This window comes from Nylanderia fulva, unplaced genomic scaffold, assembly GCF_048542155.1.
Source record: "Nylanderia fulva isolate GAGA-0341 unplaced genomic scaffold, ASM4854215v1 Scaffold2, whole genome shotgun sequence".
Taxonomy (NCBI): domain Eukaryota; kingdom Metazoa; phylum Arthropoda; class Insecta; order Hymenoptera; family Formicidae; genus Nylanderia; species Nylanderia fulva.
Window position 1 is genome coordinate 2,090,747 of NW_028190263.1, and position 25,933 is coordinate 2,116,679.

The 25,933-nt window shown below is 30.5% G+C and overlaps 9 protein-coding genes across 17 annotated transcripts; 4 read left to right on the plus strand and 5 right to left on the minus strand.

The window, feature by feature from the left end:
- Positions 1-53: 53 nt before the first annotated feature.
- On the minus strand, positions 54-5,574 carry LOC114945331 (bifunctional FAD diphosphatase/FAD synthase). Of its 2 annotated transcripts, none has more exons than XM_029321492.2 (6): positions 5,510-5,574; positions 2,277-2,451; positions 1,831-2,077; positions 1,198-1,633; positions 927-1,068; positions 54-783 (listed from the first exon to the last, which is right to left on the minus strand). In XM_029321492.2, the coding sequence occupies exons 2-6, from the start codon at positions 2,433-2,435 to the stop codon at positions 355-357; spliced, it is 1,413 nt and encodes a 470-aa protein (XP_029177325.2). In that variant the 5' UTR covers positions 2,436-2,451; positions 5,510-5,574; the 3' UTR covers positions 54-354. The 2 variants fall into 2 exon arrangements, with proteins under 2 accessions (XP_029177325.2, XP_029177326.2); XM_029321493.2 differs by lacking the exon at positions 5,510-5,574 and adding an exon at positions 4,797-4,861.
- Positions 2,702-5,688, minus strand: LOC114945336 (tRNA (guanine(37)-N(1))-methyltransferase). 2 transcript variants are annotated; one of them, XM_085482237.1, is made up of 4 exons: positions 5,628-5,688; positions 3,648-4,919; positions 3,404-3,517; positions 2,702-3,088 (listed from the first exon to the last, which is right to left on the minus strand). In XM_085482237.1, the coding sequence occupies exons 2-4, from the start codon at positions 4,902-4,904 to the stop codon at positions 2,867-2,869; spliced, it is 1,593 nt and encodes a 530-aa protein (XP_085338363.1). In that variant the 5' UTR covers positions 4,905-4,919; positions 5,628-5,688; the 3' UTR covers positions 2,702-2,866. The 2 variants fall into 2 exon arrangements, with proteins under 2 accessions (XP_085338363.1, XP_085338364.1); XM_085482238.1 differs by lacking the exons at positions 2,702-3,088; positions 5,628-5,688 and adding an exon at positions 5,510-5,570 and having other exon boundaries at positions 3,450-4,919.
- Positions 5,689-5,707: 19 nt separating this feature from the next.
- On the plus strand, positions 5,708-7,530 carry tub (interleukin 1 receptor associated kinase 4 tube). The gene is made up of 3 exons (XM_029321499.2): positions 5,708-5,936; positions 6,068-6,237; positions 6,530-7,530. The coding sequence occupies exons 1-3, from the start codon at positions 5,776-5,778 to the stop codon at positions 7,006-7,008; spliced, it is 810 nt and encodes a 269-aa protein (XP_029177332.1). The 5' UTR covers positions 5,708-5,775; the 3' UTR covers positions 7,009-7,530.
- A 135-nt stretch (positions 7,531-7,665) lies between these two features.
- Positions 7,666-8,881, plus strand: RpL12 (ribosomal protein L12). Its single transcript, XM_085482244.1, has 4 exons — positions 7,666-7,826; positions 7,943-8,016; positions 8,101-8,495; positions 8,840-8,881. Exons 1-3 carry the CDS (start codon positions 7,790-7,792, stop codon positions 8,485-8,487), a joined length of 498 nt encoding a protein of 165 aa, XP_085338370.1. The 5' UTR covers positions 7,666-7,789; the 3' UTR covers positions 8,488-8,495; positions 8,840-8,881.
- Positions 8,839-10,814, minus strand: Der-1 (derlin 1). Its single transcript, XM_029321399.2, has 2 exons — positions 10,192-10,814; positions 8,839-10,107 (listed from the first exon to the last, which is right to left on the minus strand). The coding sequence occupies exons 1-2, from the start codon at positions 10,628-10,630 to the stop codon at positions 9,782-9,784; spliced, it is 765 nt and encodes a 254-aa protein (XP_029177232.1). The 5' UTR covers positions 10,631-10,814; the 3' UTR covers positions 8,839-9,781.
- Positions 10,815-11,287: 473 nt separating this feature from the next.
- Positions 11,288-14,249, minus strand: l(1)G0320 (signal sequence receptor subunit 1 l(1)G0320). Its single transcript, XM_029321339.2, has 5 exons — positions 13,984-14,249; positions 13,265-13,444; positions 12,928-13,187; positions 12,299-12,566; positions 11,288-11,914 (listed from the first exon to the last, which is right to left on the minus strand). The coding sequence occupies exons 1-5, from the start codon at positions 14,039-14,041 to the stop codon at positions 11,841-11,843; spliced, it is 840 nt and encodes a 279-aa protein (XP_029177172.1). The 5' UTR covers positions 14,042-14,249; the 3' UTR covers positions 11,288-11,840.
- Positions 14,250-14,464: 215 nt separating this feature from the next.
- PICK1 (protein interacting with PRKCA 1) lies at positions 14,465-18,216 on the plus strand. Of its 4 annotated transcripts, XM_085481951.1 has the most exons (7): positions 14,465-14,663; positions 14,834-14,898; positions 15,044-15,190; positions 15,319-15,378; positions 16,297-16,615; positions 16,691-16,886; positions 16,958-18,216. In XM_085481951.1, exons 2-7 carry the CDS (start codon positions 14,843-14,845, stop codon positions 17,650-17,652), a joined length of 1,473 nt encoding a protein of 490 aa, XP_085338077.1. In that variant the 5' UTR covers positions 14,465-14,663; positions 14,834-14,842; the 3' UTR covers positions 17,653-18,216. The 4 variants fall into 4 exon arrangements, with proteins under 4 accessions (XP_085338077.1, XP_029177163.1, XP_029177164.1 ...); XM_029321330.2 differs by lacking the exon at positions 15,044-15,190 and having other exon boundaries at positions 14,466-14,663; XM_029321331.2 differs by lacking the exons at positions 15,044-15,190; positions 15,319-15,378 and having other exon boundaries at positions 14,466-14,663.
- Positions 18,217-18,758: 542 nt separating this feature from the next.
- Positions 18,759-20,612, plus strand: RpLP1 (ribosomal protein LP1). Its single transcript, XM_029321329.2, has 4 exons — positions 18,759-18,969; positions 19,567-19,720; positions 20,207-20,311; positions 20,521-20,612. The coding sequence occupies exons 1-4, from the start codon at positions 18,898-18,900 to the stop codon at positions 20,532-20,534; spliced, it is 345 nt and encodes a 114-aa protein (XP_029177162.1). The 5' UTR covers positions 18,759-18,897; the 3' UTR covers positions 20,535-20,612.
- LOC114945215 (synaptotagmin-5) lies at positions 20,387-25,413 on the minus strand. Of its 4 annotated transcripts, none has more exons than XM_029321327.2 (8): positions 25,254-25,413; positions 24,436-24,586; positions 24,083-24,264; positions 23,586-23,782; positions 23,392-23,499; positions 23,184-23,304; positions 22,733-23,076; positions 20,387-22,648 (listed from the first exon to the last, which is right to left on the minus strand). In XM_029321327.2, exons 2-8 carry the CDS (start codon positions 24,579-24,581, stop codon positions 22,343-22,345), a joined length of 1,404 nt encoding a protein of 467 aa, XP_029177160.1. In that variant the 5' UTR covers positions 24,582-24,586; positions 25,254-25,413; the 3' UTR covers positions 20,387-22,342. The 4 variants fall into 4 exon arrangements, with proteins under 4 accessions (XP_029177160.1, XP_029177156.1, XP_029177159.1 ...); XM_029321323.2 differs by lacking the exon at positions 25,254-25,413 and adding an exon at positions 25,053-25,247; XM_029321326.2 differs by lacking the exon at positions 25,254-25,413 and adding an exon at positions 25,053-25,247 and having other exon boundaries at positions 24,436-24,600.
- Positions 25,414-25,933: the final 520 nt, after the last annotated feature.

The window sequence follows — 25,933 nt, forward strand, 5'->3', positions numbered from 1 at the left end:
TTCAATTGCGCAATGGAATAGAATGTTATTGTGGTTTCTCGAGGAAAAAAATATTCAAATATTCAAAATAATTTATTTTTAAAAATTACATAAAAGCATGGATAATATCCAAATCATCAAATTATAAAATTTTATGTCTATTTGCAGAATAATGTTGCCCGTAGCACAATTAATACGACTGTAGGAATAAAAATTAATTTATGAGAAAGAATTTAATATTAATAATTAATAGTAATAATTAATAATAAAATAATTAACAATAATAACTGATATTAACCAATTGAATACGCATATGATGTATGTATGTACGCGTATATAATCATCCATTTTTTTAAATTCTATTAAATTTACGCTTTATTGTATTCTGCCTTCTCTTTCGGCAGATTTATCGTGCAAAGTATATGCTGGTAAATAAAACGAGGGGTTGTTAGGATCTTTTAACAACGGATTTCGCGTCGTTGTACTTTTGTTGCCGATACTCGTGTATCCTTGATCATAGAGTGAACAATAAGGAATGTTGTGCTTCAATAAGAATGACCATACTTGATTGTAAGACCAATGCAAGATAGGATTAACGCGTATCAATTGTGGCCAGTCTGAATCGGTGGGCGCAAATGGCTGTAGATTTTCAGAACCCGGATCACCTTTCCTTACCCCCATGAGACTTGCTTTCAAATTACATCTTTCCTCCAATAACGCGGACAACGCGGATCGTATCGGCCGTTGCTTTCGTATTATTTCCAAACCATAATACTGAGAAGCCGACTCCACAAACGTTTCCACCTATATGCATATATAATTTCAATTTGATATATATATATATATATATATATATATATATATAATATATAATAAATATATATATATATATATATATATATATATATATAAGTATTCTAATTATATTTAATCATTAATGTTCTTACCTCTGGAAAGGAATCACTGGTTACGTATAAACATAATAAGGATGAAATATTACGTGACTTGGCGATGGTAGCAGCTAAATGCAAGACTACTGTACAATCTTTACCACCATTAAAACTAATGAATACTTCATCTGAATTATATCTGAAACATTAATATAAAACAATTATATATAAAACATATACATATCCTAATAAATAAGACATAAAAAAACATGTATTGGTTAAAAGTATCTATAATATATAGTTTCTCATTATATGTTTACATGCGTACCTATTATAGCATTCATTTAATATATCTAATGCGCATTTAACGTGCATTTCATTTTTACTATCTTCCAGAATAGCATTCATTTGAAAACGACCAAACCCGTGTTTTAGATCCATAATCTTTTGTATCGGCAGGTAGTATAAAAATTCCTCTCTTGCTTCCGCAATTGCTTCCTTAGATCCCTCCAAAATAATTCTTGTAAAAGTTTGCGGCTCTGATTGCGGATAACTGCCAATTTTCACTTTTCCATTCCAACGTTTTGACTGTTTATCTAAAATATTTACTATTGATAGTTCATCCAACTCAATATCTATATGTTCATAGTGTAGTGGCGTGCATCCTCTCAGTCGAGAAATTATTACATCTGCAGCAGGTTCAAAGTATTTTGGTGAACCAGGTAGTAGATAAACGTTTCTTACGCTTATTACCGCGAAAATTTCTGAAATTTTTAACATAATAAGTATCATATATTAACATTGTATAATATTTTGATGATAAAAATTTCTTTTGTACATTTCTTTGCACAAATTTTATACACAAGAAATCTAGATAAAATAAAATATCTTATACATACAAAATATAAATAAACATTAAAATAAAATAAATAAAAATAAATTTTAAATAAAAAATACACACCCGTAGAATTGATTTTGATAATTTCACAAGAACTAGGAACAATAGCAAGTCGTTTCACTTCTTTTTGCCCAGGAATCAATTGTCTATATAGGTCAAACAATTCCTGATGAAATTCGAGTCTTAATTCAAAAGCCTTTGCTACAGCTTTGTAAGTTACATCATCATGAGTAGGCCCAACACCACCAGATGTAAATACAACAGAATACTGTTTTGAGGCACTATTTATTTCTTCAGCAATATCATCCACCTAAAAATTGTTACATATTGATAGCATTATTACTGATTTAAAAATTAAAAATATTATATTTATCAAATTATATGATAACTAAACAAAAAAATAAATATTTTTTAATATCTTGATATTGACAAAGAGTAAAAATATTCTTATATATACACATTGTATTTGTTAATAATTTTTATAGTGTATTTACAAAGATGATACGCACAACATCAGGGACCACTGTGACTTTTTGTAGTCTTATTCCTGCAGCAGTCAAGTTTTTTGCCAGGTATGATGTATTAGTATCAACTATTTGTCCACGTAAAATTTCATCTCCCACAGTTATTAAACACGCTGTACATGGACGATATATCCGTTGCGACATATTCTTCTGTTTTTTACTAGGATAAGAAAATATAATAGTCAGGAATATATATAACTCATGTCTTTTCTTTTTATACTAACAATAAATAATATGCAATCTATACACAGTTCCTCTTTACTATGACAATTATGATTTATGTTTTTTACTTTATCTTATCTAAATGTGCATTTATGCATTTTTTACAAGACATCCGAAGAATAAATTATAGATATTAGTATAGCAGTGAAATCAAAGCAGGTCAGACAAAGGAAATCGAATAAGTGATATAATTTTTTCATAAAATATTTATTATAAAAATTATATAACAAAATAAGGTTGGATAATATTAATATGTCATTTTATATTATATAAGGTTTTTTAATATACATGTAGTTGAAAACAGAGGATTGAATACATAATTAATTGAATTCGTCTATATTTTTCATTTTTTGTCAAAGTTGTATTTGCTTCATCTTTAAAACTGTTGCAATCATTTGTGCTGGCGTCACTTTGGACATCAGTGGTTTTGTATTCTTAATTGTTTTCTTTTCAATAGCTTTGCTTTGTTTTGCTTTGGAATCAAGCACTTGTACGTCCTTACGCAATTCTTGCAGTAGTCGATCCATGTTGGCTGTTTTATCCTTGTTTGATATCTTATTTCCTTTTGAATCAATCTGATTTTAACAAATAATTGTTTTGTGTAAAGTTTTTTTAAGTAATATTTTATTACTATATTTTACATATTCAAGTCTTGCATGCATTTGACTTTTAAAACTTTTGTAGAATGAAATAAAAATTCATATATAAATTTTTATTTCACTATTGCATTTTTTATTGCATATAAGAAAGGTTTAGATAATCCAATGCATTAAAGCATTGAACAAACAATTTGTTATTTGCTTTAAATGTTTTTAAGAAATCGTATGTAGATTGTAATACTTATATATCAATTTTATTTATTTTAATTGGTAATTATCCATCACACTTACTTTCTTTGAATTAATAATCTTCTGTGCTTTAGCTTTCAGCTTAATACTGCGAACTGTTGCAACTTTGAAAACATTTTTGTTTTTCTGAGTTTCCTTATTCTTTCCCATTGTTTTCTGTAACATGAGCGTTACATCATTAATTATAAATTAACTGTTATATATTGTTAGTCCCTATTTTAAATTTCTTCATTGCTGGCTCCTTGTCTTTAAGCATACTTTCTTTCAATAAAAATGATACTCGAACCATTTCTTTATTCGGTGAAACATCTCTAATGTCCTGTATATTAACAATCTCATCAGTAGACAGTGTATAACCAAGCTTTTCCTCAACCAATAATCTGCCAAGTCTGCAAACATCATCTGTTTTATCTGCTTTTACAAAACAATATACATGGAATGTAAGTGGTTTAAGAAAAATTTTTTGAAATTCTTCTTGCGTAAACCAATCAGGCAGTAAGTCCAAGAATTCAATGGCTGATGCGGGTAGGTTCATTATTATATGTTCAGAACCAGGCAAATCTTGAGCACGTCTGGACAAAATATCATTTTTAACAATGTCTCTTAAAAACTCTCTGCCATCCATGTTAAAAGCTTTAAAATTATTTTTCAGTTTATTAATAGTAGCATTTCTTTGAAGCCACTTGTAAGACTCAGGATTCAAGTCATTAGCAAGTACTTGGATTTTTTTACGTGCGGCAGGAATAGCGAATGGTCCTACTCCTGCAAATACATCGTACAGAACATCACCTTGCGCCATAAATGTTATCATTCGTGTGTGTTCTGTAGACAAACGTGAATTCCAATAAACTTGTGCAAAATCGAACTGATATGTACAGCCATGTTCTTTTGTAATTGTTATTGTATTCTTTTCACCGGCCAGAATCTCCATAGCGAAATATCGAAACGTTGTATCAATCGTATTCGTCTTATTTACTACTGTTCGCACATTTGGTGTCTTGTCGAGAAATATTTGACCAATAATAGTTTTATATGGCAAATGTACATCACGTAAATTCAACTGCACAATTTGTCCTACTAATGTGTATGCCGTAGGAACTTGAATATTTTCTGGTAGAACTGATTTTAATGTCTCATCGCGACGCCAATTATCATACTTCATTGTAATACTCATAATATCAAAATGTTCATATTGATTTGCTAACAATTTTCTGTCATTCTCAGTAATGTCTTCAAAGTTTGTGATAATATTTGGATTTAGATAAACAATAACTCCTTCACTTGTCTTTTGAATTGGTTTAAAATTACATATTTTTAGCAAATATTTTTTCAAGATGAGCGCAGCTCTTGAGACAACAGTGTTACTTAATTTTAATGTTGGTACATTCACAATTGTTGTAAATGCATCACGATCCAAGCTTGTCATACCACGTACCGACACCGGAGGAACCAGCAAGGAAGTCATAGTAGTTGTATAAAAGTAGTACTGATTTTTCAAGCAGCTAGGATGCCGTACTGCACTGATGTATCTGCCAACTGCCATATACAGGATCACGCACTGCGCAACAGAAACGATTGGCAATAAGCTGTTTTATTATATAACTTTCATTATTTCATGACTAATAAGGAATAATAACAATCTTTTTCTTAACATGCAGATTAATAAAAAAGAAAGTTAAAATTATAAATTGCTGTACTTTTATTAATGAACTGGCTTAACCAGCTGTGAATTAATATATGTTAATTAAATTCGAGTAATTTGTAAATAATTAGAAACACATTTTATATTTATTAATATCATATTAATGTTTAATAATCTATTTAATAGTATATTTTAATTATTTAGATTTTTCTAATCCTATGTTTACTGATCCTGTATATTGACAAAAAAATCTCCTTTCTTTAGCTATTTTTTACAATACATTTTCACTTCAAAATGCAAAACAATCCAGCTAAAAAAAGCAGATCTAATCTTGGCTTCAACATCATCATTTGTCTAGCATCTTTTTATTATTGTAATTATGTTTTTTAATAAATTAGTGAGTAATCGCAAAATAATAGATAGCTCTTTAGATTATATTAGGTTGTGTTTAGATGCAATTATTAACAAGGACTAGATATTAATGAAAGATAAAATATAATCTTCACCTGATCGTTTATAAAAAATCCAATGTTCAATATAGATACTTCATACAAATGTTCTACATCAACAATAAAGATTGAAAGTTAAATGTTATTAGGAGTAATTCGATGTTATAAAATTAACCTCTCTCTCTGCGCGAACATGTCTGCTTCAAGATTTGTCTTTGTCACGTGATTAATTTTAGTTCACCCATTTCCGAATGGCGGCGCTAAAATCGTCAGTTTCGTTTCAGCCTTTCAGCGCAGCTGATGAGGTTATATATCTGTCAAAAATGTCATCGGAGGGATGTTTGGATATGGAAATACGAAAGTTAAAACCAGGCGAATTGTACGTTTTGAGCAATATATTAAGCATATCCGATTCTTGGAAGAAACTAATGGCTATCGTGCCTAACCAAGAAAATGTACCTAAATTCAGTAGCGATCATATCAGGCAAGCAAGAAAATATTTTTCTCAATAAATTTAATTTAAAAAATATCGTTGCATTGTTCGAAGCTGTTTTTATGAAAAAGCTGAGTATTAAATTCTTTTGTAATAATATAATTTATTTTTTTATTATGTAGCATAATCGAGCGAACAGCATTTGGGAACAAGCGAAACGCAGCTGAAATATTTTTAGACGAATGGAGTACTATGGGAAGAAAGAGACCAACATTAAGGATATTACTAGAACTTCTCATAAAAGCAGAATTATTTAGAGCAGCTGATTATGTAGCATGCGATATATTAAAACGTAAGGTTTATAATGATATATTTTTTAATATATTAAAAAAAATGGCATAGAGATGATTATGAATATTTTCACATCTTTAATGAATTCTTTTAAATAAATTATTATTTAATTACAATGCAAAAAGATATATAAATTGTATTATAGTTTTTTGTTTATTAGAGAGTGACAAATTTTATAATTTAAAAGAAACCACTTTCTAGCAAAATCTCAATTATTATAGTTATATATATCAAGCAATAATTTTAATTATTATAGCCATATAAATTCTCATTATTGCTTTTTAAATTTACAGAGGAAAGACCAAAGAGACCAGATTATGGTCCAGCTGCTTCTATCGATATAAGTGATACAGCTCTAAACAAATTACTAAGAAAGGATCAAATGCTTTCACAAGATACATCTGATTCTATGATAATAGGATCAACATCGGAGCTAATTTCAGAAATTAATAGAATGTTTCCTGGTGAGAACCCAAATAAAGCTGCCAATGAAAATATATTGGATGCTGATAATTCTTTAAATTGCGAAAAGTCTACCAGAGTTATTGCTTCGGTTGAAAGCATCAAATCAGATTTAATGAAATTTAGTGTCACAGATATTTGTGAAGTAGTGAAGAAACATACAGAGCACACATCTGCATTAACGTCCAAATCTAATCCTGCAGAGATTAGAAAAGGAAATCCAGAAAAATCATTAGATGTAACAGCACAGTACTATGAATATGAAGAAGTATCATCTCAAGAACTACCAGTATGTCTTAACCAATCCTAAACACATTAATGTTAAAGTGCTAAATGAAGAAAATAATTTCCGTCCAATATTTCAAGTTTTTAAAACAAATATTTATAATTGGCTTAACTTTACAATAATTTTAATTTTATTACATGTGCAATAAAAATATAAATAAATTGTATTTATAATTGTTTTAATTAATACATTTCATAAAAGATTGATATAAAAATATATATTATAATAGAAATATAAAATGTAAATAAGCCCATAAGTATCATAAAAAAATTGTAAATTAAATCTAAAAAAAACGAACTATATTTTATATACAATATTTTTAAAATATAATTTTATATATTTTACAATATGTATCAGAACAATTTCTCTTCTTCCCTTATGATTATCATATAATGTATTTGATGAGCCATATAGTATAAGAGAGGAAAACACTATGTGATGAGCCATATATACATTATATATTTATTATATTAAATTAGAATATTACAAAGCGCGACATTTTGTTTCTTTATGTTAAATATAATAAATAAATGTATAAAAAATATATATATATAATTTTTAAGTTTTATTTTAATTTTTATTTTATTAATTATTTAAAATTGCTATGTTGCTGTTCTGCGCATGCGCAAGATTGGTCCGTCTCTTGCTATTTCCGTTTCTTTTTTCCTGTTGCTTCCGGTCCATTCGTCCATATATCCTTTCTCGTGAAGCTTGTCGCGTGGAGACGTGCGTTAAGTTTTGCAGCTTCTCGTAATCGACTGTTATCTGTGGTTTTTTGTAAGAATCTTCAACAAAAACCGTAACCATGCCTCCTAAATTCGATCCGAATGAAATAAAGAAAGGTATCTTTTTAAATATTTTTTCCTATAATACGATTATAACTTTCATAACCTTTTATAACCTCTCTCCGGTATATAAGTGCTAATTGTTAACCAAATCCCTTTTGTTTTTTGTATAGTGTTTTTGCGATGTGTTGGTGGTGAAGTAGGAGCCACCTCGTCTCTTGCTCCAAAAATTGGTCCTCTCGGTTTGGTAAGTTTGGAGAAAATTTAGTTCGTACAGAGTTCACCCGTGCAGTAATTTATGTTGTATTCAATAAATTATTTTCACATCCAGTCTCCCAAAAAAGTTGGTGACGACATCGCCAAGGCTACTAGTGACTGGAAAGGTCTGAAAATCACAGTTCAATTGACCATTCAGAACAGGCAAGCCACGATTTCGGTTGTACCATCTGCGGCTTCTCTAATCATTAAAGCCCTGAAAGAGCCGCCCAGAGACCGTAAGAGACAGAAGAATATCAAACACAGCGGTAATTTGACGTTCGACGACATAGTCTCCATTGCCCGTGCTATGAGAATAAGATCGATGTCGCGAACACTCAGTGGCACCGTCAAAGAGATCTTGGGTACATGTCAGTCAGTTGGATGCACTGTTGAAGGCAGACCTCCTCATGATCTTATAGATGACATTAATGCAGGAGAGCTGGAAGTTCCTGAGGAATAACATTTTTGGTAGGTGTAGGGTCCTTAATTCACTCTTTTCATTTTTGACATAGTAATTAAGTATTTATATAATTTTGCTATAGCTGATCATGAATTACATGATGTAACATGTGTTAGTTGAATTTTGAAGTTTTTGATTTTTTTACTTGCAATAATCATAATGAAAAGAGTTAATTTTGGACTCTTGGTAGGGGTTGGCATCCCATCCAATTATTTAGCATTAACTTCATCAATTGATGCTGTTATTTGCTGATAATCACTTTAGCCATTGAGGAGATAACCTCAATAAAAAATCAATATAATTGTCTCTTTAATAATGAAAAGTGTTTAATTGTATGTATTTCTTTTTACAGACTTTTGTAAGGTGCAGAAATAAAACATTAAAAAAAATTAAATATATTCTTTTTAATTTATTATACCAATTGTTCACATATATGTATTAAATATACCATATATTCATTTATTCTACACAACACATTAACATACATAATTAAAAGAGTGTGACTTGTACTTTCAAGAATATAGATATTTCTCTATAAATTTGTATCAAACAAGAAAGATTAAGATTTACAAAACATTAAGAAAGATCATGATTTTCTTTTTCAGAATAAGTTTTTGCTATAATAAGATCAATACATACAAATTTTCTATATTTAATTAAAATGTTTCTCAGAAAATTTATATATAGACATATTTCTAATTCTTTCCCACATATTTTCCTATATATTATTAAATATGAAAATATACAGAAAATAATATATACAAATTTACTCTGATCAATATACTTCATTATAAAGTGCAATTAGTAGCCAGTTATTTATTTACTAGATAAAATATATAACAATATACGATAAAGAAATTAAAATCAAAGTTATTTCTGACTTTACACCCTACTTATTTGTTAAAAATATATTCACATATTATAAATATACATAAAATTGTGAATATTTTTACACTTTTTATATTAAGACTTCAAAACTCTTTCTAATTTTATATTTTTTATTAGATAAAAAATATATATAACTTCATAATAATAATACAAAAAGATTTTTCTAAATCTTTCTATATTTATAATATAGTATGCATATATTATTTACCATTAAATTACTTCAAAATGCATATATGTTTTATAGTTTAATTATTGAAGTTATGTAATAGTTTACAAAAAGAGATACTTGGAAGAATCGGTAATCAAGAAACTAATATTGCTCTTGCATATTAAGACATAAATCGCAAAATTTATAATTAGAATAGGAAATTTCTTGTTTCATAACTTTGCAAGTAACATTTTTGAATTATTGACCCAATACATGACCCCTTCCCCAGTTATGTCCCCCAAATATATTTCTTCCTTGAACATTTTGTTCCCCAGTGTTTGGCCTGTTTGTTGGTGCACTTCCAAATGATCGGACCCCACTTCTTTGAGGTGGGAAGTAACTTTCAAGTATCTTTGGAGTGTTGAGTAATTCCGGACCACCGAGTTCTTGGGGATATTTGAACTTCAAGAAGACGTACATATGTCCAACTAGAATGCCAAACAGCTCCATCATTCCACCACCAGAAATGATCAAGTTAAATGCAAATAAGACCCATGGCAGATACATGGCTTTGAATTGTGTACCTGTCAACAGATTCAATTATAAGTAAGCCAATTGTGTACAATTTATAAATAAATAATAGAATGAAAGAAAGAAGAGAAGCGTACCAAACCAGAAGTTAACAATAGCATCCTTATTCAGCTGACACCATACATACAGCACGCTGAGCACCATAGGATCCATGAGGAGGGAAAAATCGCCGATAAGTCCAATGATGACGCAGCATATCCAGTTGAACAGCAGAAGGAAGCAATAATCCGCGGGTTTACCATCGTACTCCCCGCGCTCCAACCTCAACGAATAATTGTACAAAAAATAACAGTTGATCAAGAAGTGAAAGCCCGAGCCTGGGCTGAGCGGATAATAGAAAACGCTCGTGACCGCTCGCCAGATTTCAAAGTTATTCAGAAACCGATCGGGCCAGAGTATCAACGAGTGCGGACTCAGAATTCCGAATCTGCCGAGTAATGTGAGCACCAAGGTACACAATAACCAGTATCTCGTAAATATCGGCAAGGAATTAAACCAGTCTCTTACATCTGACATTTTTCACGTATCTTTATTCTTATTATTGTTCAGAATGCGACAGACGACCGCGAGTGTCACTGTCAGTGCAGTAATGACGTGTAATCGTACGGTCCAGGATGCGACGTCCCCGTCAGCTTTCTTAGGTTACGTGTACGTACGGCATACGTGTTTAGAGGTTATATCGCGAAAAACATAACGGTATAGCGCTATCTCTCTTTAGATAATCTCAAAATATATTTCAGATAAGATGGTCCTGTTTTATAAATTCTGTCTAAAAATTAGATTATAAATTTTTTTCATCTTGACGAAAATAATAATAAAATAATGAAAATAATAATAATAAATAAATAAATAAAAAATGCTTAAAAAAAAGAATTTAGAATAAAAACATTATCAACTTTTTATTTGGAAATCATTATAAAAAAATTGTTTTTAATAGTTAGTAAACTAACTCGCTAAATATATTATCTTAAATAATTTGAAGAAAATATTTTTGAACTGAGAGGAGGTACTAGATAGTATATAATTACTTTATCTTGTATAATTATCTAAATATTTTATATAGATAATAGAAAATGCTACAATACATATATTGTATATTATATACACGTTTATAAGATGGTTCAAGAGCAAAATTTTTAATATAATGTACAAATGAAAAGAACTTGTTAAAAATTATTTGTACAAAATTGATTTTTTTTATTGAACGTTTGCAATTGTTACAATAATTACAGAACGATTACAACTTGATTTTTATCACGCACATATTTACGAAAATAACAGATTGTACGTAAAAAAAATGAGCAATTAATGAATCTTGAAGAAAATGTAAACCTTGCTAAGTACAGTATGACTTTTTATGTGGGTTTTGTGCAAAAACAAATTATTGAGTATCATACTATTGTCCCTATAGAAATGTTAAACATACATGTACCTATATATTACAGAGATAAATTAGCTGTAATATTACAGATTACAGCCAAATGACTTCTTCCATAATATTGCCTGACATACTCATTGAAAAATGCAAATGTATGTATGCATTTTGTATATCAATTATTTGAATTAAATATTTCTTATTCAAATATTTCTTATTCAATTTGTTTCACTAGAATTCTGAAAATCCAAAATTATTTTTAAAAAATTATTGCAATTTTCTTGCACAGTGCAGATTTTTTGTATCAATTTTAAATAATGTACATATATAAATATTAATATATTATAACATTCAGTCATCAGAACCAGCTGTTCTCTTTGCTTTCCTTTGTCTTGGACTCTGCTTTGGAGTTCTAGGAGATTTATCTGAAAAAAGCATGATTAATTTAAATTTTTGTATTCTATCAATTTTGTATACAATTACTTTTGGTATACTAACTAATCAAGAAATTAATCATATTAACTGAAGATTTGTATAATAGTGTAATTTGATTATATTTTTAATATTTGATAGCATACAAAAATGTTAAATAAATTTGTATTATGCTTATTTAAAATCAAACTAATTTCTAAAATATTATTTAAAACTATGAAGTCACTGCTAAGTTTCAGAATTTCTTGTATAGTTTTAGAAAATTATTTTTGTCATGGATAAAAACTTGCATAGAAATAATGTTATTAAAAAGCTATTTAACTCTTTTAATTCAAATTGATATGAATAAATTTAGTGGCTATTAATTCATCACTTACTGATTCTATTAAGAACCTCCTTTGGCAGCCAATCATAATCTACATTATTTGGATTAGATGTGCCCATTTCTACTGTTGTTTTACGAGTAGTAGAAGAGCGCGACTTGCGTCCGAAAGATGATAACAATTGTTGACCTCCTACAAGGGCCAATATAATGCAAGCTGCTAGGAATACATAAAGGAAAACAGTTTCTCCATCGAGACCATCATCTATCTCTATGATTTGTACAGTTTCATTGAAGACTGCTTCATTGTATGAAATCCCATTCTGCAAAAGCATAATGTGTTAATTTCTGGAAATAACATTTACAATTTAGTATATCTAAATATTAATGATATTTAAATATACTAAAAAAAAGAAAAATAAGATTTCAAGACTTAATATAGTAGTAATAAAATGTAGAATAGTTAATAAATATAATAGATTAAAATATTAATCCTATCAATTTTTAGAATTCATTTTAAAGCAATTCTTAATTTTAATAATATAAATGTGTTCTTGCTGTAAACAAAAAATTATACTTTTATGTCTACAAGTTTAGTATTATATATCTTTCTTCTTTTAAATTTTAATCTTTTTTCATGCCTCATATGTATAACACACCTTACATATATAAAATTATACATACCGTGTCTCTATAATTCAAATTAACATTCAATCCAAATGGTCTTCCAGCAAAACTCTCAGATGGTATGAAGGAATAAGCCAAAGTAGCTTCATGCTTAGGTTTCACAACCTTGTTAAATGTGAATGTAGAGAAATTTTGAATATAAAAATTGAAGTCCATTGCATAACGGAAAGATGCATCCAGCGATTCCAAAACAAAATCGTTTTCACCCTTATTAATAAATCCCACAAGAAATTCCACAACATTCCCAGCTGGTAATTCTATAAAATTTACAATGTATTTTAGTACCAAAATATCATGTGTTATAATCTTAATAGCAAAGATATAATTTAAATACCAAGAGTAGATAGCATGTTGTAAACAGGTTTTGTAAAAAGTATTGTTGTATCAGCATCAGCTGAGGCATTACTGGTACTATCTTCTACTGTTTCTTCATCTGTTACTATATTGCCTTCTTCACCTTCTACATCAACAATGTCATCAATATTCTCATCTTCTTGAGCATAGACACTATATCCTATAAATATAAAATTAAATATAAAGATTTATGTATTAAACTTCTTAATACAAGATATGATAGAATTTTCGAGTAATATTCAAACATTGTATATGGAGCAACAATTATAATTACATTTTTATATATTGTAAATTTTGCAATTAATAACTTTGAAGAAAGATCTTTTAGACCCAGATGTTTCATTCATGTTAATATTGTGTACAAAAATATATATATTTAGAGATATTTAAATTTCTAAAAAATATATATAAATCATAATTCATTACAGAAAAGCCTAAATTTTCTGGTTCATCACCAAAGTATCCTGTTTATACTAAAGTGTCACAGAATATTATTTGCACTTAACAAGAGTCGGCGTACTTAATAACAGCTGGAATTTTCGGAGTAATTTCTATTACATAATTTAATCATTCGTTTAAAATTATTTCACCAATCAAACCGATCAGGAATACAAGAAAAGAATCGAATGTTCATTTATTGAGCGTTAACTTGGATATAACCATGAAACAGCATAAATAAGTCGTAAATCTCGACATTACCTCCGTTGAGTGCAATCGCCGAAAGGGCGAAAAATAGAAAAATGCTAAATCCTTTCATTTTAATCCACTGCTCAGCAGGCAATCCTTCTGTTAAAAATCCCGGTTAATTCGCTCTCACATCCACTCACTACGATGCCTCGCTACGTCTTACGCGAGGTCGCGAGGTTGCCTCGGCATAATGTGACGGCTACCATTTACCAGCGTCCCGCCGCGTGGCTTACGTGGAGGGTCAACAGGGAACTCGTCAATTCGTCAACGTGGAACGCGAATGCAACGCAGCATCGTGGCATCGCCACGGAACATAAACAGGACGAAGAGAGTTTTATGCGGTGTTCACACTAGTCCAATACTCGACGTCCAATGGGAGAGCTTGTTTCCTAGAAACAAAAATGTCGTCAATTGAAATGTGCGGTTTCTATTGGATGACAGCTGACATACGTCAAATGCGGTATGAATTTTTTATTACGGCATGTCATCTATGTATTTATTACGTTTATGTGTTTCTGTAGCCGACAGAAATTTGACAAGTGTGGTGTATTTGTCATATGATATATATTGTGTTTGATTTTATCGGTTACTAAATTTAAGATAATCTAGCAGCGTGAATAATTATTACAATTTGTATATTCTTATGCCATAAAAGAAGAAGGTCATTAAATTTGCATCCGTTCCATCTAAATGTAAGGATATTAATTCTTGTTATGCTCTGTCTAATTTATTTAATAATTATTTTCGTAAAATTAATATTATTATCAAATTTGATGTTTGATTCTGTGATTTGTGCTAAACAATTACAAATCAAATGAACGAAGCTTGGATATATTATAAATAACGAACGTTGATATTGCAGATTGCAAATATGACGGGTCTGGGGATGGATTTCGAAGATGACTTCTTCTTCGAGGAGGATAAAATGTTGGTTATGGAGATTTATCGATTGCGATGACACTTATTTTTGTTGATAGCTGTTATTTGTTACGTCGCTGTTTACAGTCTTAATGTGCTTTCTTTCCTGATCATAACATGCATGCCTGAACGCCACGGTGCGGTGGACCCACAGTTTGATAAGCGATTCGACCTTATCCACAAATAGTGGCGCATTTCAAAATTCAAGCGGATCAACTTCGGATAAAGTTTCTGTTGTTCTTACCACCGTACCATTGGCTATCGTCGAATTGCACCAATTAGCTATAATGGAAGATCGCATGTATGCACTATTTTTATGTTACAGTTATATTGATTTTTTACTTTTTCTTTTGGCTTTACGCATACCTCTTTTTGTATCAAATATCAATTCTTTTCTTCTACATTGTCGCTTATCATATTGGGATTTAGACCAGACATAGAACTGGTCGCACAAGATCAATGTATACAACAGAAGCCTATCAATCAGATGTAAGTCTTCTTTTTCTTTAGCATTTTTGTTATCAAAGATACCTATATTATGATTTATATAATAATGCAACTATCTTTAATATTAAAAATTTATAGAACATATTAACATAAACAAGAGCAATCAATTTTTTTAAGATTATAGAATTAGATGTTATGTAATTCCAAATTCCAAATAATATTAATTTTGTCATTTTTTGGGGAAAAAAAGTAAGTTTTACAGTTATGATATAAATATTGTGTTTTTATATAAATATATAATTGTATAAATGAATATATAATTTCATATAATTATTAAATTTTTTAGCTGTTTTTAATTCTATTTTTTTTTGTTCTTATTGAAGTATTAAAAAAAAACAGATACATATAGGGAGCAAGATTATTGATATTATCCATAAGTAGATTATGGAATGTTTTTCTCTTGCTATACTTTATTATTTAATACAATTTTGACTATATTTAATTTTTATTTATTATATATATCTATATAATAAATATAAATTATATAAATCTATAAAATTGTATTTGTATTATATATATATATATATATATATATATATATAGAGAGAGAGAGAGAGAGAGAGAGAGAGAGAGAAAGCTTCTTTTATTTGAGATTTAATTTTGATAATATATGTCAAGTAATTTTTGTGCACATAATTCTTGTAATATGTAAGAAAAAAAAGGAGAAATTTTATGCTATATATGCTATATATATTTTTTTATTTGTTATTCTATATATTTATTTGAATTTTTGTACCTAGATAATCTTTCATTATTATGCATTTTGCGAGCTTTGCAAAATTTAGCTATGTAATTACATTTTGTGATTTATGTGAGAAATTTAGTTGTATATATACATATATATGTATTTATTTAAAAATTAATATCACATACTTATATATATATTTTTTCGAATATCAGGGGTATGACAATTACATCCGGTAATATCATGGTGCAGAAGGACGCCAGTAATCTCATTGGCATAAGCATCGGCGGTGGTGCACCGCTCTGTCCATGTCTGTACATTGTACAGATCTTTGACAATACCCCCGTCGCTTTAGATGGTACTCTTCAAGCAGGCGATGAGCTTGTGGCGGTGAACGGGGCATCAGTGAGAGGCAAAACTAAAGTGGAAGTCGCAAAGATGATACAGTCTTGCGATTCTCAGGTCAGCATTAATTACAACAAGCTACATGCTGATCCGAAACAAGGTCGCACGCTCGACATTGCTCTCAAAAAAGCAAGTATATTATTATTTATTTGTTTATTTTTTATCCTATTGAAAAATTACACAACTAAATTTTTTATTTTACAGGTGAAACATAGACTGGTCGAAGGTATGGGTAGTACTACGGCTGATGCTCTTGGATTGTCACGAGCCATTCTCTGCAACGATGCCCTTGTCCAAAGATTGATGGCGTTGAAACGTACGGAGAATTTCTATAGAGGTCTAGTTACGCATGCCAAAGCTACATTACATGCTTTCTTTGATCTGACACAGATCTATAAAGGTATTTTTCAATCGAGTATTGGAAGTAGCACGTGTTTAAAATCATATGCTCAACTCGGCTGTATTCCTTAGTATTCGGAGACGCGTTTGCTGCTATAGGAGTACGAGAACCGCAACCACGCGCTAGCGAGGCTTTCAGACAATTTGGCGAACAGCACAGGCAAATGGAGAAATTTGGTGTGACAATGTTGAAGACCTTGAAACCAATATTGAGCGATTTAGGGACGTATTTGAACAAGGCTATACCGGACACACGGTTGACTATCAGCAAATATGCTGACGCGAAATTTGAATATCTGTCCTACTGTCTAAAGGTGAAAGAACTGGACGACGAGGAGCAGAGTTGCGCTGCTCTGCAAGAGCCTCTCTATCGTGTGGAAACAGGCAACTACGAGTATCGGTTGGTCTTGCGATGTCGGCAAGAAGCTCGCGCGAGGTTCGCAAAGCTGCGCTCGGATGTGTTAGTAAAGCTCGAATTGCTAGATAATAAGCACGTTCAGGATGTAGTGTGGCAGCTGCAGAAATTTGCGGCCGGTCTGGCCAAGTACTACGCTAGCACGCGAGATCTGTTGTCGGCGGTGACGCTATTCCCAGTCGAGGTCGATTTATCGCATTCCGCGTTTCAGTATAAATCCACCGGACCGCAAACGCTGACGGATTCGAGCGAAGACATCGAAGAATACGAACCAGAGGAGAAACAGTGCATAAACGAGGAACTTCTTATCGATACATCGAATTTCTCAGCAGAACCGACGGATAATACATAGCGATATTTACAGAATTTTTAAATAATTTCGTAAGTTGAATAAGATGATTTTTATATCACAATCAACAAAATACAAAGTTTCGTAATTTAATTCTAATTGTCATATTTCACGTCGAATGAACGATGTATTGTACGCATATATTCCTTAAAATCGTGATTAGTATAGAATTCCTAAATTTTTTATTACATATTATAATATCATTAAATGCAACAATTGCATTTAATATTTCTGCATTGTTATGTACAGTGAAGAGAGGTAGATAGAATATTGTTATTTTCAATACATAATTTGCATATAAAATATATTTTTAACAGTTTGCTTATCTTTTTATCTTCTAAGATGATATGTTAGCAAACCAATAATTTGTTACCAGATTTTGTCTAACTCAAGTGTTCTACGTCAAGTGGAAGCAGTGTTTATTCAAGTACAAGATTTTATCTCTTTAAATTATAGATATTTATAATATAACAATTTGTAAAATAAGATATAATGTGAGAGATACACAAAAGTGTGGTGTCACCAATGTATATTTACAAAAATAAAATACCAAAAAACATATGAAAACTGTCCATTTTTTGTCACTTAGTCATTTGTAGCATTTTTCTGCTGTAAGACGTGCACATATAAATGAAATAATATTCTTTAATATTATATATGCTATGATTTTTGAAAATGATTGTATATTTGTATGTCTGTGTGTGCATAATGGTTTTTTTTCTAATTGTTATTACTATATGATATTAATAGTGATAAACGCTAAAGTAGCAAATATAATTACAAAACATTAAAATAATGTTTTAATTAAAGTAAAATTAATAAAGAAATGAGTAAATAAAATGAGATAAATTAAAATACACACATATCTATATATATATAATGTTAAAAATTTAAAAGTAACTAATAAATTTTTGCAAAATTTTAATAAAAATTTTTAATTTTATTTAAATAAAGAAAATTTACTATTAATGTTTTATATATAATAAATTAATGACAAGTCTTTTGTTTTATGTTCCAACAAATGTTTGATGAAATGCGACATGCGTTCGAATTTAGCGCTCATTATCCCATGTCACGCGACATCTGCTGTGAAAAGCTTCTCTTCCGGTCTCTATGTTCTTCTGCCTTCCGCTTGAATCACGGGAACTTGGGTGCTTGTTCTCTTTCGTGGAGCTAAGGTCTTATCCGGCAACTTGCACCATTTAGAAGTTCCATCGTAGTCTCAGAGACGAAATTTAAACATAAAAAATGACGACCGAAGCAGAACTCGCTTGCGTTTATTCCGCTTTGATACTCGTCGATGACGATATCGCTGTAACTGTAAGTATCGTTTCACGTGGATTCTTACCGCGTTATTATATTTGCATTATATTTACCAATCTCATCGGAATGAATGCATCGCATTCTTAATATTTATTCATTAAATATTACATTTGTAGCAGCTACATTGTATGTTTTCGTTAAAGTTTTCCTATTAAAAATTCTATTGTTAACCTCTCTTTCAAAGGCTAGATATAGCATGGTAGTGTATTCTATGAATTTTATATATGAAGTCTATTATATATTTTATATAGAGATATTTTTAATATTTTGCTACAATATATTCATATGAATTGCATTTATTTTTTATCAATTTTTACAACAGAAGAGTACAATTTTATTTCCGATCATAATATATATATTTGTAATACTTATTTTTATAGTTTATTTGGTATTAATGAATATTAATAAATAAACTTAAATCAATGCTTTAAAATTGACATAATGTATTATGATTAATATAGATAGATATTAGAAATAAACATCTTGTTGTCGCTGCAGTTGTTCTTATTACGAAAGAACCTATATAATAGATGATAACATATTAATAATAATGTAAATATATTGAATTATATTGATTATATTTTTATTCTATAGGGCGAAAAGATACAAACAATTCTGAAAGCAGCAAATGTAAATGTTGATTCTTATTGGCCTGGACTTTTCGCCAAGGCTTTAGAGGGTGTAAATGTTAAAGAACTGATCACCAATATCGGATCTGGTGTTGGAGCTGCACCTGCAGGAGCGGGTGGTATGTATATTTTTCTCTGCAACAATAAATTATTCACAATCATTGTGCAAATTTTAATTATGTTTCTTTCATAATTTATTACTGTGAAGTGCAGGAGTTATTGAATAGCTATTTAGATTTAGATGTTTTGAATCAGATAGCAATTGCATTTCAGTAAAATAGAAAGAATATTTATTGTTTAAGTTAATTAAAAAAGAATTGCAAACTTTTATTCCATATCCTCTTCATCCACTGATCTAGCATATTTGAGTAGCTAGTTTGGTCAGTAAAAGAGGAGAAAGAAAATGAAAACAAAAACTTTCTGATTTTATTCACAGAGATATAATCAAGTTTTTGTTAGTAACATTATATAAAAATTGTAATTTTTAATATAATTTTAACTGTTTTATAACATTTTTACTGAAAAATCAATTTGTAAATATCAATAATTCTATATAAACAATAATATTTGTAACAACAATACTAATAATATTTGTGTTTTTAAAGCTCCTGCTGCAGCAGCAACCGCTGCCAGCACTGAGGCTGCTCCAGCTAAAGAAGAGAAGAAAAAAGAGGAACCAGAAGAAGAGTCGGATGATGACATGGGCTTTGGTAAGAAATGTCAAATTTATAATATTTAATGTCAAAATATTGACAAAAAATACAGATGTAAAGAATATTCAGTGATTAATTGATTAATATTGCATGTATTAGCTGAATACATATGACGACAATTTCAAAATGAGAATACACAGAATTAAATCGACTTAACAAAATATAATTAATTTCTATCTTAATCACATTGCACTATTTGATTACAGGTTTATTCGACTAAGCACAAGGATCGTGTTGGTCCATTCCTTTTATATATGTACAGTTACATCGTACAATAAACGATAAAACAATTTGATAAGAGGTATATACTTTCTTTTTAACCATAGAAAAGCGATCACAAATAATGAAGATATACTTTTTTAATTTTTTTTCTAGTACTTTTTACTATTTATATGTTCTGTTTCTCTATATATATGAATATCAATGAAACATGCACAGAACATGTTTGATAAATACTATATGTAGGATGAAAATATATTATTTTCTATTTCTTTTCTGCTATACACACATGTACATCCGAATGTCTGTTTTCTTTAATATATCTATCGAGTGAACTACAATTCGAACCATATATTTTGTCTTCGGCGTGCTGATTGGTAATTTTTAATCAATTTAATCTCGCTTTATATTATGTTTAAACCTAGTTCCTCTACTATCATATTGGATTATGAAACGAAATTGTGAATTGTTTTCTTGCGATTTTGTTGAAATAAACTAATTTTTTTTTTTATATCATTACTCTTGTCTGATAATATAAATTGATAGTCTTTTTTTGTTTTGTAAATTCATTATAATAGCTCGAAATCTTGTAAAAACTTGTAAAATTAATTTTTATTAAAGATATAGGACATGATTGAATTACATATATGAATTATCTGTATTTAGTGCTAGATAAAAAAAAGAGATAATTTTTAATAGATTTTTTATAAATCATCTTATCAAACGTGAATAGTGTGTGAGAATTAATTTATTTAAATATAATATTTCACAAGAAAAGTTTATATGAGATTCTCGTCATATAATTCGATATGATTGCACTGAGGAAACAGGAATCTTAATAACAATTATTCCATCAATGAAAGAGCCTGCTTTCATAGGTGGATTCATCTTTCTTTTTTATGTTATAATCTGTCTTGTGTAACAAAATGTGAAAACAATTTTATATATATCACTATAATATAGAATCAACGTGTTTGTGATTATTACAGTTTATCATATAGTAATTCAACTCGATTACATACTTTTATGCTTTCTAAGATGATTGATAGGATATAACATCCTGTCATATTTCATCGTTAATCAGTTGGTGTGTATGGAACGGAAATGGTCATAAAATGTTTGATGTACATCATAATACAAGTACTACTTGCATCATGATGTACATAAAATTCTGGATGCACACCAAATTTCCTATTATTATTTCTCTTTCATGCGCAGTAAAATATAAAAATATATATAAAATATAGTATAGCTGTTGATAAGAACGTGTAAAACGTATTTGGTATCGTTTGATATGCGGATTCGATTGTTATAGGATTATAACAATCGATCATAAATATAATACGCAGTATAAGATTCAGTGTAAGCAAAAATAGATACGGCAATGATTTTTGCCAATTTGCTAATGATATACTATAAATGTTAATAAAAATAATTCGTATAATCGTTATATACAGTCGAAAGCCGTGTTACGAAACCTGCAATGTTCTTAGAAGTGTGTCGATGCAAAAAAACATTCTGAAAATACGATTCTCAGAAAAGCCTAGAACTAAGAATATATAATACTATATTATAATAATACAAGTTATAATTATTAGATATACGGCGCCAGCGCATCAATTTGCATCATTTTCTAAAGAAGATATATTTTGGAATATTAGTTTTGTTTGTTCAATATTGAATTATCTTGTTTATTCAATTTGTGAATGGAAGAGATGGTCAACTCTTGATTCTTACGGAAGCATTTCATCGTACATTTCAAAATAGTTATACGATACGATGCATTCTCATATATTTTAATATATTCTCTTAATCTTTCAAGTCGCCGTTATCGCTGTGTTGCCCTTCTGGTTCCGACAACGGTAACCACTGCGCTGAAGCACCTTTGCCAGATAATACACGCTGAAACAATTCTCTTTGGCACGAGCCGGATACCTCGCATTTGGCTAAAAGATCGCCGTTAGCTCGTAACACGGAGAATTGTAAGACACACTTCGGTAACACGTCGCTACTGATGTCAAAGCTAAGGATATCATTCCATACAGGACTAGTAGTCTCACGCTGTATACCCGATTTTTTCTTTTTAAGACTCTTACCATCCTGAATGAGCGATACCTAAAATGATGCAGAAATATTAGCGATAAAAGTAAAAAGATTCCAGAAAAGTTACTCTATACATATTATGTACATATTATGTACCTTTACATATGAGTTGGCATTCGCAGGGTCGTCGAGAACAGGTAAATTTCTCGCCCTGACGACAATAATTGTCAGTTTTTCCAGAGACACCTGATACGAGATAGAAACCATCAGTTCTCCTAGAGGTGGTGCCTTGAAACCACCCTCTGCCCCATATCGCAGAACTGGTTTCGTAATGGTCATCAAGTTTGTACCAAGATCCGGTACGGAACCTAGAGGAAGCTGTACGTAGCCCAAACCTCGGTGTCGCGTGAACGCATCAAAATCGTAGAGCAGGATTTCCAATGTCCTTCCGGCCAATGATGATGGAGGCGATACTTCGAAGACAAAATCCTCGTCGAATACTAGAGGAATGAAATCAGATGTACAAGGTATCTTTTTTATGTTTCTTGAACGAATTTTCTCTTGCTTCCTTCATGATGAATTTTATGAATAATGAGAATTTATTTACCAGGATTCAGAGTACGCCTGTGTATCGTGGTTTGCCATACGTTGCTTCGATCAGGCAGCAAACGTATCTTAGCATAAGGATCTGCGATGCCGCTCAATTCCCGGGCACGAAGATCGTGCGCCTTTTAGAAGAAGAAAATGATTATTCCAATTGTATATATTTGACGGAACGATGAGAGAGATAAATTTGCAAGAAATTGAAATATTACCTCGATAAGTCTCACAGTAAGTATTCCAGCGTTAGCGTCGTAGATCAGTCCTAGTTTTAATTCACCTCTGATTTCATCAGACGATGAGGTCGAAGAGGATGAAGAGAGCTACAGATAATAAATATATAATTATACGATAGACTCGTTAAAAAATTGATGGCAATAATTAAATGATAAAATTGTATGATGTGTACCTTATGTCGTCGAGCTGAGTCGACGATTTCGACGCTATTTAATCGGGACTGAGATCCATCTATACTTCGTGGCGGCTGCCTGACGATTACCATGCGCTTCTCTGATGCGACCACTGCACCTTCCGGAAGAGGTGGTGCGAGCGGACTTATCGGAGACGGAGGAATATCGTCTGATTCCGAGAGATGATGCTGCATAACTACAAAAAGAAAATTTAAATAGAAGAATATATGTATAACAAAAGAAATAAGGTAGCGCCGTGTAATTCTTGTCAATCGATCCAACGTTCTGATTTTAGATTCCAAGAATATATTATATATATATATATATATATATATATATAAATAAAATATTTTATGTGTATATATGTATATATATATATATATATATATATATATATATATATATATACACATATATACACATAAAATATTTTATTTTTAATCTGATCATTCTATTCTCAATACGATAAGATTTTTGGGACACTCGATGCATTTACCTCTTCTAGGAGAATCGCTGGCAATGCTGTCAAATACATGATCTGATTGCCATTCATCGTCATCAGAGTGACTGTCACTACGTCTGGTAATTTTGTTATCACGTGAAAGTGTGACACCAACCAAAACGTCCTTTGACGATCTGGCTGCTTCCTCGGCTCTGTCCAGCAAATCCCTTTCAAACCTACGAAAGAATCATCTTATTAGATTATTTATTCCTTTATATATTTATATATACAAATTATATTTTACCAAGTAACATCATGTATATAATGTTTCAGAACAAAATAATCAGCTGTGTGTCTTATCTGAATATAGTGAATGAACATACATGGAAAAACACAAAGATACGTGCCAGTTAAGTGGTCCTCCGACCGAAGTAAGCAGTGGCAAACGTCGGCGACGTGCACAAATGGTGTAGACAATCACTGCCGAGATCGCCCCGGTAGCGGCTCCAACTGTACCCAGAACGGCGACTACTCCAGCACCGTGAACATCCATCTTATCTACAATTGCGAATCTGTATCTGCATCATTTAAATCGTTTAAATCTTCCGGCAACGAAAGCGATTTAGTGTCGTAACATTTCGCAGTTGTCAAACAGCTGTCATTCGATCTCTTCGAGAAATTAATATCTCAACAATATTATTGACTTGAAAAACCCATATTTTATATATATATAAACATATTTCATTAATACATATTTCTCTTAGACTATACAGATAAAACTATAATTTGAAAATGAGAATGTAATCTTATCTAAGTTACTTAATTCAAACGAGGTCTATGTAAATATACGAAGAGAGAAATTACATGTCGTACTGATGGTCATCTAACGCTCATTACTGAAGAGTATTCTTTATATAGATTGCCGTTGTAAGGACGAAACGTACAATGAAAATGTAACTCAGGAGACACAGAGATCATCAGTTCGACATACGGTAGAGCAAGATAAATGTACGTCGACACTCACCCCCAATCTTTTCCGCGATGTTACATTATTCTCTTATACAGCTACAAAAAGAACAAATAGCTAGCGAGCGCGAGGGCTATTCCGTGGCCCTCTAATAAATCACAATAGGAACATCCCGTCACTAGCTCCAGGAAAGCAATTCGTCACGTCCACTTCGCGACTGTCCACAGTTACATGTACATACACTCTTTGTCTACTTACCCTGTATAGACTCATCCTCCAGAAGAGCGTTTCCGTGCGCCTGCGTCCGTATACAAGCGATGACGAGGGATCATCGAGCGACCTTGAATTACGGGGATGAAGAACGCGTTTTGCGAGTACAATTCCGAAAGTTTTCCTATCATCTTGTTTGCATGCTCGCGTAAGAAATATAGTTGACAAAGATGGCAATGGCGAAGAAAAGTTTTAAGATATCAAAATTTATAGTCCAAATTTTCTCACATTTTAAGTGTTATAAGAAATTTTAATGTCGCGAGTAAAATGCGTATAATGATCATTAGCATTTCGATTAAAGCGTGATAATTTTTTTATAGGATCCCAGCAAACACCAAGTAATAATAATTATATAACTGTTAGTTATAATTTCCCATTCAACAATGTAAATGCAATATAACACGTGTGTTATATTGCATTTATATTGTTGAGTGGGAAATTATAACTAACAGTTATGTAATTGTTACTTGGTGTTTGCTGGGATTTCGAATATCGTTGCTATGATCATTAATCGTCAGCCTCAAGATCTTGTTAATAAATTTAAAAAATAGTTTTAATAAATTAAAAATAGTTTTAATAATCTTATTTTTAATTTTAAATATTTTTATATTTATTTTTCTCTCTTCATTGAAATGGAGGCCAAATATAACTCTAGTACACGCGCAATT